Below are 13211 nucleotides of genomic sequence, written 5' to 3'. Positions count from 1 at the left end.
GCAGCGCGTTGTTCAGGGACTTTCATGTCCCGCGAAGAAGCTTCTCATGCGGAAGCTTTGTTTTTTTGTTGCAAGTCTGTAGCTTTCAGCAACCTTTAACCATTAGCAGTTACTCTTAACAAGCTTACGCGGAGAAACGCGTCACTTACCACTTGTTACGTATAATGCCAGTGTGGATGCTGACGAGTAGTTTATGCTCAGCAAGAACCCTGGGGTTTTGGCGCTAGAATGGCACCTCGAAGAGAGGAGTTCACGAATGCTGCAAGTTTTGGATCCATCTATCGGACTATGCAGTCCGGCGCCCTTGTGAAGGTCTGGATTTTTGTGTTTCGCTTCCTTCGTTTTCTTATTTCTTTTGTTGTGTGAGCGAGCAAAATACATAGCTTCTTCAGGGAGTGGCCGACCAGTACCTGTGATGACCCAAGCTCACTTGTTCCTCCACTAGCTCCACTCTCATCTCGTTTTTGCCGGACAAAGTATAAGTTAACAGTCACGTCTATGTCGCCAGGAAATCCTGCAAGCAATTTTTCTTGTTTTACTTTGAGTCTTACTCGTGCTCTGCAGGTCTTTACCTTGCTCGGTGTTGTAGCTGTACAGGAGAAACTGGACAGACGGCGAAGAAGGATCCTTACGAGACCATCAGAGTATGTTGTTATAAATCCTCTTGTGATTTCTTCGCTCTCGTTAGTTCATAGTTTTCTTTTACTTTTGCGAGATTTGAAGACAAACCGTGTAAGGTGTTATTATGATCGTTGCCTGTCAAGAAGTGCATGGTGGCATTGAGAGTGAACCTGGCGTTTTTTATCCGGTTAGCAGCCCGCTGTAACGTTGCCCAAGGTCGATGCCTTGATCTGCTGTTCACATAGCAGTCATATTGGCCATGGAGTGGCCGTTGAGTCGTTCCCATGCAAGGTAAGCGCCATGAATTTAAATATAAATGAGTTTTGATGGGATTTGGCGGCACTTGCGAAAGCTTATCAGACAGTTCGTATTTTGTCTGACGTACTCATTTCTGTAACAAGGCAAGACGGAGTGGATGTAAAGTATTGTTTCTTTTCGTTGTTTAAGTTGCAAATAGTTTTCCTACAACGACGTTTTGTGCAGATGCAAACTATGAACACTGATGTGACCAAGAAGAAGGACATCAAGCACTACAGCATCCTCTGCTTGGTGCCGCCGGCGCATCATGAAACTAGAGGACGTGCATTTTATTTGTTTGTTTTCAATTCTTCGTTTACAAGTTCGGGATGCCGATGATCCAATTGCGAACGTTCGTGCTGCCAAAGAGAAAGGAAGCATTCTCTAGTGGCTGCATGAGATGTTTGGTTTCCAGGTATGTATCCGTTCTTCCGATTTTTTTCAATTTCAACGGCACTGATAAAGAGCTTGTCGTCTGGAACCTTGTTATAATAAAGTCTAGGAGGCTTTAGAGGCTCTTTCGGCTGCGAATTTCAGAAGGACAATGTCACAAATCAACAAGAGCATTTGATATTTATTGCTCGTTGCAAATGTGCATGTTGCTTTAGAGAACTCGAAGGGTAAAGTGTCAAGAGAGTAGGGCACTCTATAAAGTTTGTTCTTTATGTGCTGCAAAATAATAAATAGTTGGATCAGCTTGTAACAGAGATTTTTTCTCATGAAAAGAACGTTCAGAAACTATAGAACATGTGCAAAAGTTTCTGAGGTGCTCAGATAAACTAGGATATAGTACTCTGCTCTTCATATGGTTCTGATCTCACACAACGTTTCAGGCTTCCTGAGATACAATTAGAGGTGCAGCAGCGGATGATCTTGTACATGGCATTACTATGGGGGAAAATTGCCAAAGTGTGATTCATGGCCGAGTGTTTGTGTTACATTTCATCATCTACGGAAGTTAACTAAACTTAAGCTTGCAGAGTCTGAGTTGCCGGTGCTTTCTGGAAGAGTTAGCTACGTTACTAACGAGACTATAAAACCAGCCTATGGGAGCAACGGCTTTCCTTAAAAATGTCGTGACACATATTTACGTCGTGATTCTCAGAGTATGTGAGCTATGGTTTTTTCCTGCTCACGTATCTAGAGAGTAACATAAATGAAAGCGACGGCATCTTCTTGGCGAAAGTATGATGATTTGAACGAATAGTACATAGACACTTGGATGTTTTCCCAGCTCGACGTGCAAGTCTAAAACCTGCTTCCGTTGGGCTGGCCTATGAGAAAAGATGATGAAGTTTTTGTTGGACCAGCCAAAGAAGCACATTCAAAGGTAGAGGCGTGGTTTCATACTTCATAATCTTGAAAGGCATACTGTTTGTGTTCCTTGCAGCTAGCAAGATTCTTACCTCGAAAACCAAAAGTAGAAGCTCGATTGATTTGGCATATCATGTGGACGTTTTCTATTTTATCCTCTAGCTTCAATTGAAATCTTGTCTCAATCTTGTCTCTTCAGGTCAAAATTCTTCTTTGGTGGTCTCAGGTAAGTTTCTCAGTTTAGTTTGTTTGATTTTTATTTCTAATCTTAGCTGCACGTTTTTCTGGAATTTACTCAAAGCAAGTTATTACGTTGTGCTCTTTATTTTATTGATCTAGCCCCTTCTGGAGCCTATTTAGATTTTAACGAGTTCTTTCCTCAACTTTCTTAATGCTCTATAGGATTTTCGTATAAAGTCTCAACACCGTTGGGAAGACCTTCACGCACAGCCTTATAATTATTTAATGATATTTTACCTTGATCACAGCATATGTCTGATAATATACCAAAACTCTATGCACACCATAAAATTTATTTGCAATTTTTAAAATAATTTATTATTGTGTACTTTCTTTGTTTAATAAAGATATTATACAAAATAAATATTACCATTTTCAATTAAATCACTATCATTCTATGGATAAACCTTTTCTAGCATGAAGCTGTATTTCTTTTTGACAGAAAACATACTAAAAAACTTATACCATTATTTAGAGCTAATAAGCAGTTTTTATTTAGCATTGAAATAATATTTTAAAATATTAAGAAGGATAACTACTTTTATTTTAACTAGCACTAGATGAATTACTTTTATATTTATTAAGTGTTTAAAATATAATTTAATATTTTATTAAATTGAAATAGTTATAAAAGATATATGGGAAACTTTAAGTTATATTTTATTAAAAAATATTCAAATTTTAAATTTTAAATTTATAAACTTAAAATATATTTATAATTAGTTGATAACTTTGGTTTTAACTTAACTTTACAATCAACCTTAACATACTTTTTAATTATTTAATTTAAGAACTATCTTTCCCTTTCAATGAAACTTAGGCTGTTATCCATTGAAATTAAGAAGGAAAAATTGTTAGACTACCATGAACACTTTTTTGGGGTGTCCATTTGGCATTCAGAACAACATGACAATTAAACTAGTAATAATGGAATTGAGAGGTGGATGTAACAGACACACGGTGCGAACTAAACTATGCAAATCAAGCTCGCTAAACTCGTCAGTCTTTTACCTTACGATGCCAAGAGTTTGTGATGACTCCCACCAAATTATTGGTCAACACACCAAACGAGCATGCGATGATCTTGCATGAATGAGGTCGTTGGAACAGTTTCTCCTTCCAAATCTCCTACCAGATGTTGAAAGGAAAGCCACACCAGCACCCAACATTAAAGAGAGATCACCCAGGACCAACGAATATGTCTGGAACAACTAAAGGAGGCCAATAAAAAATCTAAAGGACACCTTAAAACTCCAAGCTGCTAGGCCTAGGGGTTTTTTTTTCTCATTTTACTGTGTGAGCGTTGTCAAGGACATGGAGATTTTGGCGTGGTGGCCATACACAGATCTCGTGGAGGTAAATTGGTGCGAGATCTCTCCCGGGTGGATAATTGCTGGATCTGGATCTGCCCAGCTCCCGTGATTTGAGGCTCGCTTTGCTTGTGGGTTGCGTGTGAGCGGCACGAATTTCTCCTCGAGTGTTTTTTCTTTTGCTTTCGAATCATCGAAATGAGCGAGGAATCACAGAAGGTTGTGGCAGTGATACTCGTGGGAGGGCCAACTAAAGGTATGAAATTTATTTTTGGTTTGGTGGAGTTTCCAAGTGGATTTTTCCGGTGAATTGGTGTGGTTCTATCTCCAGGAACTCGATTCCGGCCATTGTCTCTCAATGTCGCTAAACCGCTCTTCCCGCTGGCTGGACAGCCCATGGTCCAGCACCCGATTCTCGCTTGCAAAAAGGTTTTTTTCCTTTGAACTTAAGACTTGTTCTTCGTGATATTGGTGCAGCTAAAACTTTTCTCTTCTTTGTTTTCTTTGTTCTTCCGCTTTTCAGATTGAGAATTTGGCACACATTTACTTGATAGGATTCTACGAGGACAGGGAATTTGCCTTGTATACGTCCGCGCTCTCGAACGAACTAAAGGTTCCTGTAAGGTGAATTGTAAAACTCCACTCTTCTTCGTCAAGTTTGTTTTCTTCTTGACAACTTTTTGTGTTCTTGTAGATATCTCAAGGAAGATAAGCCCCACGGCTCTGCCGGTGGCTTGTATCAGTTCCGGGACTTAATTTTGGAAGAAGACCCTGTAAGAGTTTACATGTCTCGTTAACTGGATGACTGTTTTTTCTTCTTCTTGTTTTTCGTTTTCTTTCTTGCAGACAGACATTATAGTACTGAATTGCGATGTATGTTGTAGCTTCCCTCTCACGGACATGCTGGGTAAGAGTAAAGAGTCTGGAGCTTTTCGCTGTCTAAGTTTTTTTCGTTCTGCCAGCTTTCCATCGCAAATGTGGAGGCATGGGAACTATCTTAGTGAAAAAGGTGCGTGATGCTTCCACTTCGGAGGAAAAGCTTCCTTACAATCTTGGAGACTTTGTTTTCAGGTGTCACCGGAAGTGGCTAGCGAGTTTGGCGAGCTTGTAGCAGACTCAGACAGTGGCGAATTGCTACACTACGCTGAGAAGCCCGAAACCTTCGTAAGCCTCCATGTCTTACTTATTCTTGAAACAAAAGCCTCAGCTTCTCGTCCTTGCAGGTAAGCGACCTCATCAACTGCGGCGTTTACATCTTTAGCCCCGAGATTTTCATCGCGATTCAAGACGTTAAATCGGCACGCCATGATAGAGGTTTGCCTGGAGACTATTTTTCCCACACTGAATGCTTGGTCTTTGTGCAGCTGTTCTTCGTCGACTTACAAGCTTTGAAGCCCTTCAGTCCGCTACCAAGTACGTTAACGGATCGAGAAACACTCTATTAAAAAAGATTTCTGTGTGATGCAGGACATTGTCGGCAGACTTCATTCGCTTGGACCAAGACATTCTGACACCGCTAGCTGGAAAGAAGAAGCTGTACGCTTATGAAACTCAAGATTTCTGGGAACAGATCAAAGTTCCAGGGTGAGTGGATCGTTTTTTGTTTTTGTTATTCGCTTTCTCAACTTGCTTTTCGTTGTCAAACTTTTCTAACTCCAGGATTTCGCTAAGATGCTCGGCTCTGTACCTTGGACAGTATCGAACTACTTCTCCACACTTGCTTGCGAAGAGCGACAGCAAAGGTGCTATTGTTTCCGGCGATGTTTACATCCATCCCTCCGCGAAAACTCATCCCTCTGCGAAGGTAACACGAGTCTTTTCTAGAGAAAACTTGAGGAACTTTGGCTTGTTTTTTTTTTGTTTTTCCGTGTTTGTAGATTGGTCCAAACGTTTCCATTTCTGCGAATGCTCGCATCGGACCAGGTGTGAGGCTTATCGGCTGCATAATCCTTGACGATGTCGAGATAGAGGTAAAACCTTTATGATTTCTACCGTTAAAGAAACATTCTCTTATCTTCTGGTTGTAGGAAAATGCGGTGGTCATGAATGCGATTATTGGATGGAAGTCCTCGCTTGGAAGATGGGCTCGTGTACAGGTAAAAGACCTTTTTAATTATTCTTGTGTAGAGCCTACCGGGAGATAACAGGGTGGCGGAGACTACACTACAAAGTTGGGCATTACAATTTTGGGTGAGAACATGAGAATTTCTTCTGGTGGACAAGTCTAACGTTTGATTATTCCAGGCGAGGGTGTTTCTGTAGAGGATGAGGTCGTGGTGATCAACTGCATAGTTCTCTCTCACAAGACACTCAACCGAAGTGTTCATGAAGAGATCATTCTTTGAAGCGATTGACTAAAATAACCCCAGATTACGGAAGCTACGCTTTCTTTTTGTTTTCTCTTTTCGTTTCGATCGTTGGTTCATGGAACATTCCATAGGTTTCGTGTCGTATAGCTCCACAAGCTATGGCGGCTACGAGCAAGTGCGCTTTCGATTCATCTCCAGGTAAGCAGCAGAAACTTAAGCTTTCACATAGCTCCTAAAACTTTTCTCTAGGCCTCGGAATCGTGGTTTTTGGCGTCTCTGGATCAGGCAAAACGTAAGAGGATTGGATCTTCGACTTGAAATTTTTTCCAAAATTTTCTGTGCGTCGCAGGACGATTGGAAGGCTGATTGCCGAGAAACTTGGGTGTGAGTTCCTCGATGCGGACGACTATCACTCTGGAAACAGTATAGGTGGTGGCTGACTTCCCGCAAATCAATTCATTTCCTCTCACTGATCTTCTGTGTTCCAGAAAAGATGAGAAGCGGGATCCCTCTATCCGACTCCGATCGTCTTCCGTGGCTGGAGAAGCTCAGGGATCTCCTCGCAGCCTACTTGGTGGAGGAAAAACCAGTGGTTTTGGCGTGCTCGGCGTTGAAAAGTTCATACCGTGACATCCTCCGCGGAGCCAGTGACGAAAGAGAGAGGAAGACGAGGGAGAAAAGCCGGGTGGTGTTCGTCTATCTCAGAGTGTCGGACTTGATCACCGCGAGAGTGGAGTCTCGATTCAAAGCCGGTGGTCACTACATGCCACCCTCGCTGCTAAAGTCGCAGCTAGCTCTTTTGGAAGTGGGAGACCAGCAAGAACACGACGTTGTCACGGTGGACACAAGCAGTGAAGCTCGAGTCGTGGCGGGCGATGCGCTAAACAAGCTCAGATCACTGCTCAAGACTCCCTGACGAGCGAAAAAAGAAAAAAAAAAAGAAAAAAAGAGGGCTTTTTGGCTGTGAATCAAGTTGACTTGAGATGGTGTCTTTGAGCTTCTCAAAAACGAAGTTTCGTACTTATATCAGTGGAAGTGTTGAGTGTCGAGTGAAGCATTTCTTCTTTTCTTTAAAGAGAAGGTCTTGTATCCACGAACACGGGACTTTGTCCATGAAAGCTGTACACACACATGGAAGAAAGAATTCCTTGTCTGGTTTTGGCCTTAGGTAGGATAATTGATTGATTGTGAGAGATAGAAAAAATTTAGGGGGAAGCGAGCGAGCGAGCGAGCGAGGCGGGCGCCATGGCACAGTCTTGGGTGGACGTGGGCGCTGCTGTTTGGAGCTTTGTTCTCTTCGTACCGCTTTTTCTCCTCCTTTTCTTTGTGGGGATTGGCAAAGGTGAGTGGAATTCGTTGCTTTGGGTCTTTCGTTTTCTTGGTGGATCTGAGAAACTCTCGAGCTAGTTTAGCTTTCTTGGCAAGAAAAGAGCAAGAGAAAGTGGAACCAACCTGTTTTTCGCAGGAATTCTAATCGCTCCTTTGGCACTGGCTATCATTTTCGTGGGCAATGTGACAGTTGCTCTCGCTCTCTGGCCAGCATTTGTTTACTGGATTTATGAAAGCATCATCAAGTAAGTCGAGCTCAAGTTTGTAGCTTAAGATCATTCATTGAAAGAACTTTCTTTGTTTGTTTTTCTGCTTCATTGTTTTTTCCAGGACCAGAAAGCTGGGATTGTTATTGAAACTCGTAGCAGCTTTGTGTGCTCCATTACCTCTCGTGCTGTGGCCAGCAGCTGTGATTTGCGGCAGCGTTCTCACTGGATTGGGATATGGTTTCTTCACGCCGCTGGTGGCAACTTTCGAGGCCGTCAGCCAGGGAAGAACGAACAAAGCTCGCTCCTGCATCCTGGTAAGGTAGAGTGTCAGTTTCATATCCACAAAACTCCCACCTCTTCTGACTTTGTTTTCGTTTTCTATCCATTTTTTTTCCCTGTTTATCTTGACTTTGCTGCTTTTCCAGGATGGAAGCTTTAGCACTGTCAAAGGAAGCTGCACAGTAGTACGCGATTTTACGGACTGGTGTTATCACTCGTGTCCTGCTTATATTGCAGACTTTCGCGATGGAGAGGCGATCGATGGCCCATATAACATCAGGTTGGTCCCACTCTCGAGGTTTGTTTTTAGTATCAAACTTACAAATTTCTAGCAGGCTGCTCGAGATCCCAACGTGTTTTGTCGCTGCTGTTCTTGGAGTTATGGTGGACGTCCCTCTCTTTGCGATCATCTCGCTCATCAAAAGCCCGTTCATGCTTGTAAAAGGCTGGGAGCGTTTGCTGGACGATCTTATCGTCTCGCAGGAGGGAACTTGCGTCAAAGTTGTGTGTGTTCCATTCGCTGGCCTCGCGATTCTCCTGTGGCCTCTGGTTGTGGTGGCCGCGGTGGTATCCGGGGTTTTTACCAGCATCTTTGTGGGACTCTACGCTGCTGTGATCGTTCACAAGGTTTGCTATTCTTTTGTTTTCTTCCAAGCTTGTCGAGTGGAGTTATACATTTCTTTGTTTTCCAGGAGAATTCATTCAAGTCTGGCTTGGCTTATATAGTGGCTATGGGTGCGGAGTTTGACGAGCAAACAAATGACGTGCTTTATCTTAGAGAAGGATCGTGTCTTCCCAGGTAGTTATTGTTTCTATTAACCATTCTTGCCAAACGATCGATGTTATGTCAGGCCGAGCTATAGCTCACGGGTCTCCAAAGCTGAAGATGTACTTCCAGATCCAGAGAAGGGCCACTCCCAGAAGGCAGTGGCCAAGCAGCCAGCTCCGGAACAAAAGCCTTCCGAAGCTGGGATGATCATCCCCCAGCTCTCCGCGTCGAAATCTCTCAAGCGAAGTATACAAGATGTGAAGATGGTCCAGGTAGAAACTCCATACTCATTTTTCTTTTCCAGCTTTTGACACTAGTTTGACAGGTCTGGGAACATATGTTTAAGTCGTGCTGCGAGCACAGCAAAGATTTGATTCACAAGGGAGTCCTCAAGACCTCGGACCTGGAAGAGTACCTGAGTGACAAGTCCAAGAACAAGCTCATAGCCGTGAAGTTGCCGGCGTATTCTTTGCTCATGAACCTCATCTTCTCAGCCAAGTCGAGCTCCACAGGCTTAGTTTTGTGTAAGTTTGGGAGGGAGATCTCTTTCTTCGGTTAGAACTAATGAAAACTTGCCGCAGATAGTGGCTTGGAGCTGACAGTCTTCAATCGTCCCGAGGACCGACTGCTGGATTGGTTCTTCGAGCCGCTCCTGGTACTCAAAGAGCAAATCCGAGCGGCCAAGCTCCATCCCAGCGAGGAGCGATACTTGGAAAAGCTGACGCTCCTGAGCAGCGACGCCGAGTGGGACAATGGAGCCATTGCACCGCAAGACAACGTTCGCAAAGGAGAGCTAGAAGCTCTCAGCAGAAGGTAACTCTAGCTCGCAGAGTTCTCAAGATATCTCTTCCAAAATCTCTTTTTGTACTTGGGACTCACACGCTTTTACGTGTTTTGTTTCCCAGGATTCAAGGAATTTCCACCAGCGTATCCAGATTCCCAACTTTCCGCCGGAGGTACGAGAACTTCATCAAATCTTTGCTTGTCTACTCGCAAGCGAGCAGCCAAACACCAGCTGCGGTATGATCGTCCTTTGATAGTTATAGTTTAGCACGCGATTCTTATGTACAGATGCAGAAAGGAAGATACTTTAAGTTAGTTTTGTGATTGAGAGAAAAAAGAAAACCGAGAAAACTTCTGTAAAAATCTCTTTTTTACTAGAATTTTGTGTGTGATCGAGCGAGATATCAGCGTTAACTTTTCTAAAATCTTCCAAACACTCTTTTCTAGATATAGCGAGAGCCTACATTCCGAGTTTGCAAACAAAGCAAAGTTTTTTTTCTCAAAGGGTGGTGGTTTTCTCAAAGTTTTTCTCAAAGCTTTCTGGAGAGAGAGCTATGGCGACCTTGCTCCTCGAGGACATCTTCCGGGTCACCGACATCGACCCGGACGGCAAGAAATTCGACAAAGGAAAGTCCCTTCTTCCTCTAATCATTCCCTCGTCGAATCTCTCAAACTTCTCTCCTAGTTGCGAGTGTTCTCCGTTACAAAAAAGCGTTTTTTGGAGAACGATCCACAAGAACAAAAACTAATCCTTTGGGTGCTCTTTTTCGGTGGTGCGCAGTGTCGAGGATCGAGGCACACAGCGAGCAATTCGACATGCATTTGCTCCTGGATGTCAACTGCGATGTGTACCCTCTCCACAGGGACGAAAAATTCACCATGGCTTTGGCGCCGACGCTCAGCCTGGATGGCACGCCCGACGAAGGCGTGCTTGATCAGGTATGCAAAAAAAATTCCCTTTTTTTTCCCTCGGTGGTCCACAACTTTGATTCAAACAACCCAAGATCACGCAAGAAAAGAGCCAAATCCGCCAAAGCCCAGCACTCGATTGATTGATCCAGTTAGCGTAGCTTTCAATTCCATTCCATCCATTCCCAGCTTTTCACCTTTTTTATATCTCTTTCTTCGCTTTGCTTTAGAGTGGCAAGAGGTCGCTCGCGGATCGCTACGACTACGTCATGTACGGTAAGCTCTACAAGTATAGCGACGACCACAGCACGGGCGCTCTCAAAGTGTACGTATTTCCAGCGTACTTTTCCTTCTTTTGTTTAAACCTCTCTCGAATCTTCGCTCGATCAGAGACATTTATGTGTCGTTTGGGGGATTGCTGATGAAACTCAAGGGAGATCCACAGCATCTTAACGAGCTGCAAATGGATCAGCGCCTCTACGTGCTACTCAGGAAGGTCAAATGAATTCTCTCTAGCTCTTTGTTAAACTCTCCAGGAAGAATCGAGCAAACTTAATCCATAAAAGTTGGAAGATAAGATCAAACTAGGCTGAAGAACATAGCAACGATCTATCTTCCAAAACTAGACTGAAGAACATAGCAAGGATCTCCAGCTCTCCAGGAAAGTTGGAAGATAAGATCCAAAACTAGACTGAAGAACATAGCAAGGATCTATCTCCATCCAAGCAAAGCTAGATTCCATTCCAGTGACAAGGAAGAAACAAAAAAATCCACACTTTGGAAACGTCTGGGCATTTCTTTCTTACTGTATGATAAAGTTTGTGTGTCACAGACGCGAAAGGAGGAGTGCAGCCAGGCTCCGTATCACAAAAAGGAAAACACCAACAAAATCGCTGCGGCTTTTTTCTTTTTTTTTTCTTTTTTTTTTCTTGATCTTGATCACGAGCTATGTATGTAATCCGCCAAAGCAAGGAGAAGTGAAAGCGAGAAAAAAAGGAAGGAATTTGCGACGAGTAAGTGTGTGTGTGTGTGTGTGTGTAGTATCTTCACCTGTGAAGTGTTTGTTGTGAGTTCGTGGATTTGCGAGCTCGAGAGTGGATCTCAAGCTCCACCACTGGCAACGAGCGCGGCGGTGTCCATATCATCGAAGCTCTTGGAGAGCTCGTTGAGCTTCTTCATCCTCACGGCCTCGCTCTCGGTCACAACCTGGAAGAACGAGCTCGGGCTTGTAAAAGTTGTGAGAAGAGACAACCAAGAACTTTACCTCCATCAATTTGCTCACGAGCGAGGCCTTGAGCTTCACCTTGTCGTCGAGGGCCTTGGAGGCATCTTTAAACTCCTTTTCCTGCACACATTGTAGCATGGATCCTCGGCAAACCAAGCGCACACAAGGAGCAAGAAAAGGAAGGGAGGAAACGAGTACCTTCTTGTCAAACTGCTGCTTGAGCGGCTTGAGCTCCCGGTCCACCGCCTCAATCTTCTTGCGGATCTCCCCGACTTCCTTCCTCGTCGGATCCTCGAGATTTTCCAACTCCTGGAAGAAAAAAGTCCCAAGAGTTAGAGAACTGTAGAACTTTTCCAACTCCTAGAAGCGTAGAAGAGTATGAAAACTTGAGGACTTTAGAACGAACGAAGAGAAGGAAGAGAGGATTTCCAGCTTTCTAGAAGAGTATGAAAAACTTTAGAACTTTTCCAGCTCCAAGAAGAGTAGAAGAGTATGAAAACTTGAGGACTTTAGAACAAACGAAGAGGAGAAAGAGAGGATTTCCAGCTTTCTAGAGTAGAAGAGTATGAAGAACTTTAGAACTTTTCCAACTCCGAGAAGAGTAGAAGAGTGACGAAGAGAAGGAAGAGAGGATTTCCAGCTTTCTTACCCGGCGGAGGTTGTCCAAGCTGCGAGCTTCCAGCTCCACTTTGCTAAGCTTTGCCTGGACCCTCTGGTGGACCTCGGCCTTGCGCTTCTCGATCTCCTCCTCCTTGGCCTGGATGGTGTCCACCGCCTTAACCATCTCGTCGTTTTGGTCGGGATCGCTGGCGGCGTCGGTGGTTCCTGGCGGTGGCGGTGGCGGCGCCGCTGGCTCCTGGCGCTGCTGCGCCCACACTAGCTTCTGCATGTCCGCCGTGAGCCGCCGCTTGTCGCTGTCCGAGGAGGCCTTGTGGAGCGTCTCTTTGAGGCTTTTGCCCAGCGATTCCAATGCAGATCCACCCATTTTAGTCAGTCCGCGAGAATTTCTTGCAAAACGAAGCACACACAGGGAGAAAGAGGAGAGATTTCCGCTCTAGCAAGCCCCGCGCTGGGATATTTCGAGAGGAGAAAGAAAGAGGAGAGGAAGAAATCCAAGGGAAAGGAAATGCCGCTAGCTGGGAGCGCTCACAAATCCACACTACCACTCACTGCGGTTTGTTAGAGAAGTAGCTCCACTTCTGCGACTGCGCCGCCGCCATGTCTGGCAAGAATTCGAGCAAGAAAGCCGAGATCAAGAACAAGAACAGCGCGATCCGGAAGAAAGAATGCCTCACCTGATTCGTGATCTTCCTCTCTAGCGGCGGAAGCGGCTCCACAACACCAGCGCGAAGACGAAGACGAGGAAGAGGAAGATCGTTCTTGCATTTGGCCGCCACGAAACGCTCGCGCTCTCTCCCTCCCAAAATGAAATATAGCCACACCAAGAAAAAAAACACAAGGCGTGGATCAAAGCTTTACAGAGGAGCGAAAAAAAAGAAGTGTCCGACCTGCCGGAATCGAACCAGCGACCTAAGGATGTCTGTGAGCACTACAGTCCTCCGCTCTACCAACTGAGCTAAGGTCGGAACCATGCTAATCAATCAAAACCAAACCATA

General features: G+C 44.4%; 5 protein-coding genes and 1 non-coding gene across 8 annotated transcripts; 4 read left to right on the top strand and 2 right to left on the bottom strand.

The window, feature by feature from the left end:
- The first annotated feature begins 3752 nt into the window (after nucleotides 1-3752).
- On the top strand, nucleotides 3753-6180 carry LOC9648853 (mannose-1-phosphate guanyltransferase alpha). The gene is made up of 15 exons (XM_002976377.2): nucleotides 3753-4038; nucleotides 4114-4211; nucleotides 4306-4406; nucleotides 4477-4555; nucleotides 4629-4689; nucleotides 4745-4791; nucleotides 4854-4946; nucleotides 5006-5096; nucleotides 5147-5195; nucleotides 5250-5366; nucleotides 5442-5586; nucleotides 5660-5752; nucleotides 5810-5878; nucleotides 5930-5972; nucleotides 6027-6180. The coding sequence occupies exons 1-15, from the start codon at nucleotides 3981-3983 to the stop codon at nucleotides 6125-6127; spliced, it is 1245 nt and encodes a 414-aa protein (XP_002976423.1). The 5' UTR covers nucleotides 3753-3980; the 3' UTR covers nucleotides 6128-6180.
- Nucleotides 6181-6184: 4 nt separating this feature from the next.
- On the top strand, nucleotides 6185-7082 carry LOC9648852 (gluconokinase). Its single transcript, XM_002976376.2, has 4 exons — nucleotides 6185-6289; nucleotides 6341-6383; nucleotides 6441-6520; nucleotides 6580-7082. The coding sequence occupies exons 1-4, from the start codon at nucleotides 6250-6252 to the stop codon at nucleotides 7005-7007; spliced, it is 591 nt and encodes a 196-aa protein (XP_002976422.1). The 5' UTR covers nucleotides 6185-6249; the 3' UTR covers nucleotides 7008-7082.
- A 49-nt stretch (nucleotides 7083-7131) lies between these two features.
- Nucleotides 7132-9862, top strand: LOC9648851 (uncharacterized membrane protein At3g27390). The gene is made up of 10 exons (XM_024681294.1): nucleotides 7132-7433; nucleotides 7557-7665; nucleotides 7751-7943; nucleotides 8055-8188; nucleotides 8244-8535; nucleotides 8601-8707; nucleotides 8760-8949; nucleotides 9003-9201; nucleotides 9259-9490; nucleotides 9583-9862. Exons 1-10 carry the CDS (start codon nucleotides 7337-7339, stop codon nucleotides 9701-9703), a joined length of 1674 nt encoding a protein of 557 aa, XP_024537062.1. The 5' UTR covers nucleotides 7132-7336; the 3' UTR covers nucleotides 9704-9862.
- A 367-nt stretch (nucleotides 9863-10229) lies between these two features.
- LOC9646588 (DNA-directed RNA polymerases II and V subunit 8A) lies at nucleotides 10230-10896 on the top strand. Its single transcript, XM_024681330.1, has 3 exons — nucleotides 10230-10399; nucleotides 10600-10694; nucleotides 10760-10896. Exons 1-3 carry the CDS (start codon nucleotides 10277-10279, stop codon nucleotides 10872-10874), a joined length of 333 nt encoding a protein of 110 aa, XP_024537098.1. The 5' UTR covers nucleotides 10230-10276; the 3' UTR covers nucleotides 10875-10896.
- A 189-nt stretch (nucleotides 10897-11085) lies between these two features.
- On the bottom strand, nucleotides 11086-13103 carry LOC112348554 (uncharacterized protein F44E2.3-like). 3 transcript variants are annotated; one of them, XR_002993099.1, is made up of 7 exons: nucleotides 12890-13100; nucleotides 12765-12816; nucleotides 12244-12544; nucleotides 11793-11903; nucleotides 11634-11714; nucleotides 11420-11575; nucleotides 11086-11315 (listed from the first exon to the last, which is right to left on the bottom strand). XR_002993099.1 is itself a non-coding variant. In XM_024681323.1 (6 exons), the coding sequence occupies exons 1-6, from the start codon at nucleotides 12978-12980 to the stop codon at nucleotides 11471-11473; spliced, it is 735 nt and encodes a 244-aa protein (XP_024537091.1). In that variant the 5' UTR covers nucleotides 12981-13103; the 3' UTR covers nucleotides 11086-11470. The 3 variants fall into 3 exon arrangements, 2 of the variants coding, with proteins under 2 accessions (XP_024537091.1, XP_024537090.1); XM_024681323.1 differs by having other exon boundaries at nucleotides 11086-11575; nucleotides 11634-11708; nucleotides 12890-13103; XM_024681322.1 differs by having other exon boundaries at nucleotides 11086-11575.
- Nucleotides 13097-13180, bottom strand: TRNAY-GUA. The gene is given in 2 exon segments: nucleotides 13097-13132; nucleotides 13144-13180. It is a non-coding gene; the product is annotated as a tRNA-Tyr (tRNA).
- Nucleotides 13181-13211: the final 31 nt, after the last annotated feature.

Source organism: Selaginella moellendorffii, unplaced genomic scaffold (assembly GCF_000143415.4).
Source record: "Selaginella moellendorffii unplaced genomic scaffold, v1.0 SELMOscaffold_30, whole genome shotgun sequence".
NCBI classification, from domain to species: domain Eukaryota; kingdom Viridiplantae; phylum Streptophyta; class Lycopodiopsida; order Selaginellales; family Selaginellaceae; genus Selaginella; species Selaginella moellendorffii.
This window is presented reverse-complemented; position numbering and strand designations above follow the sequence as displayed.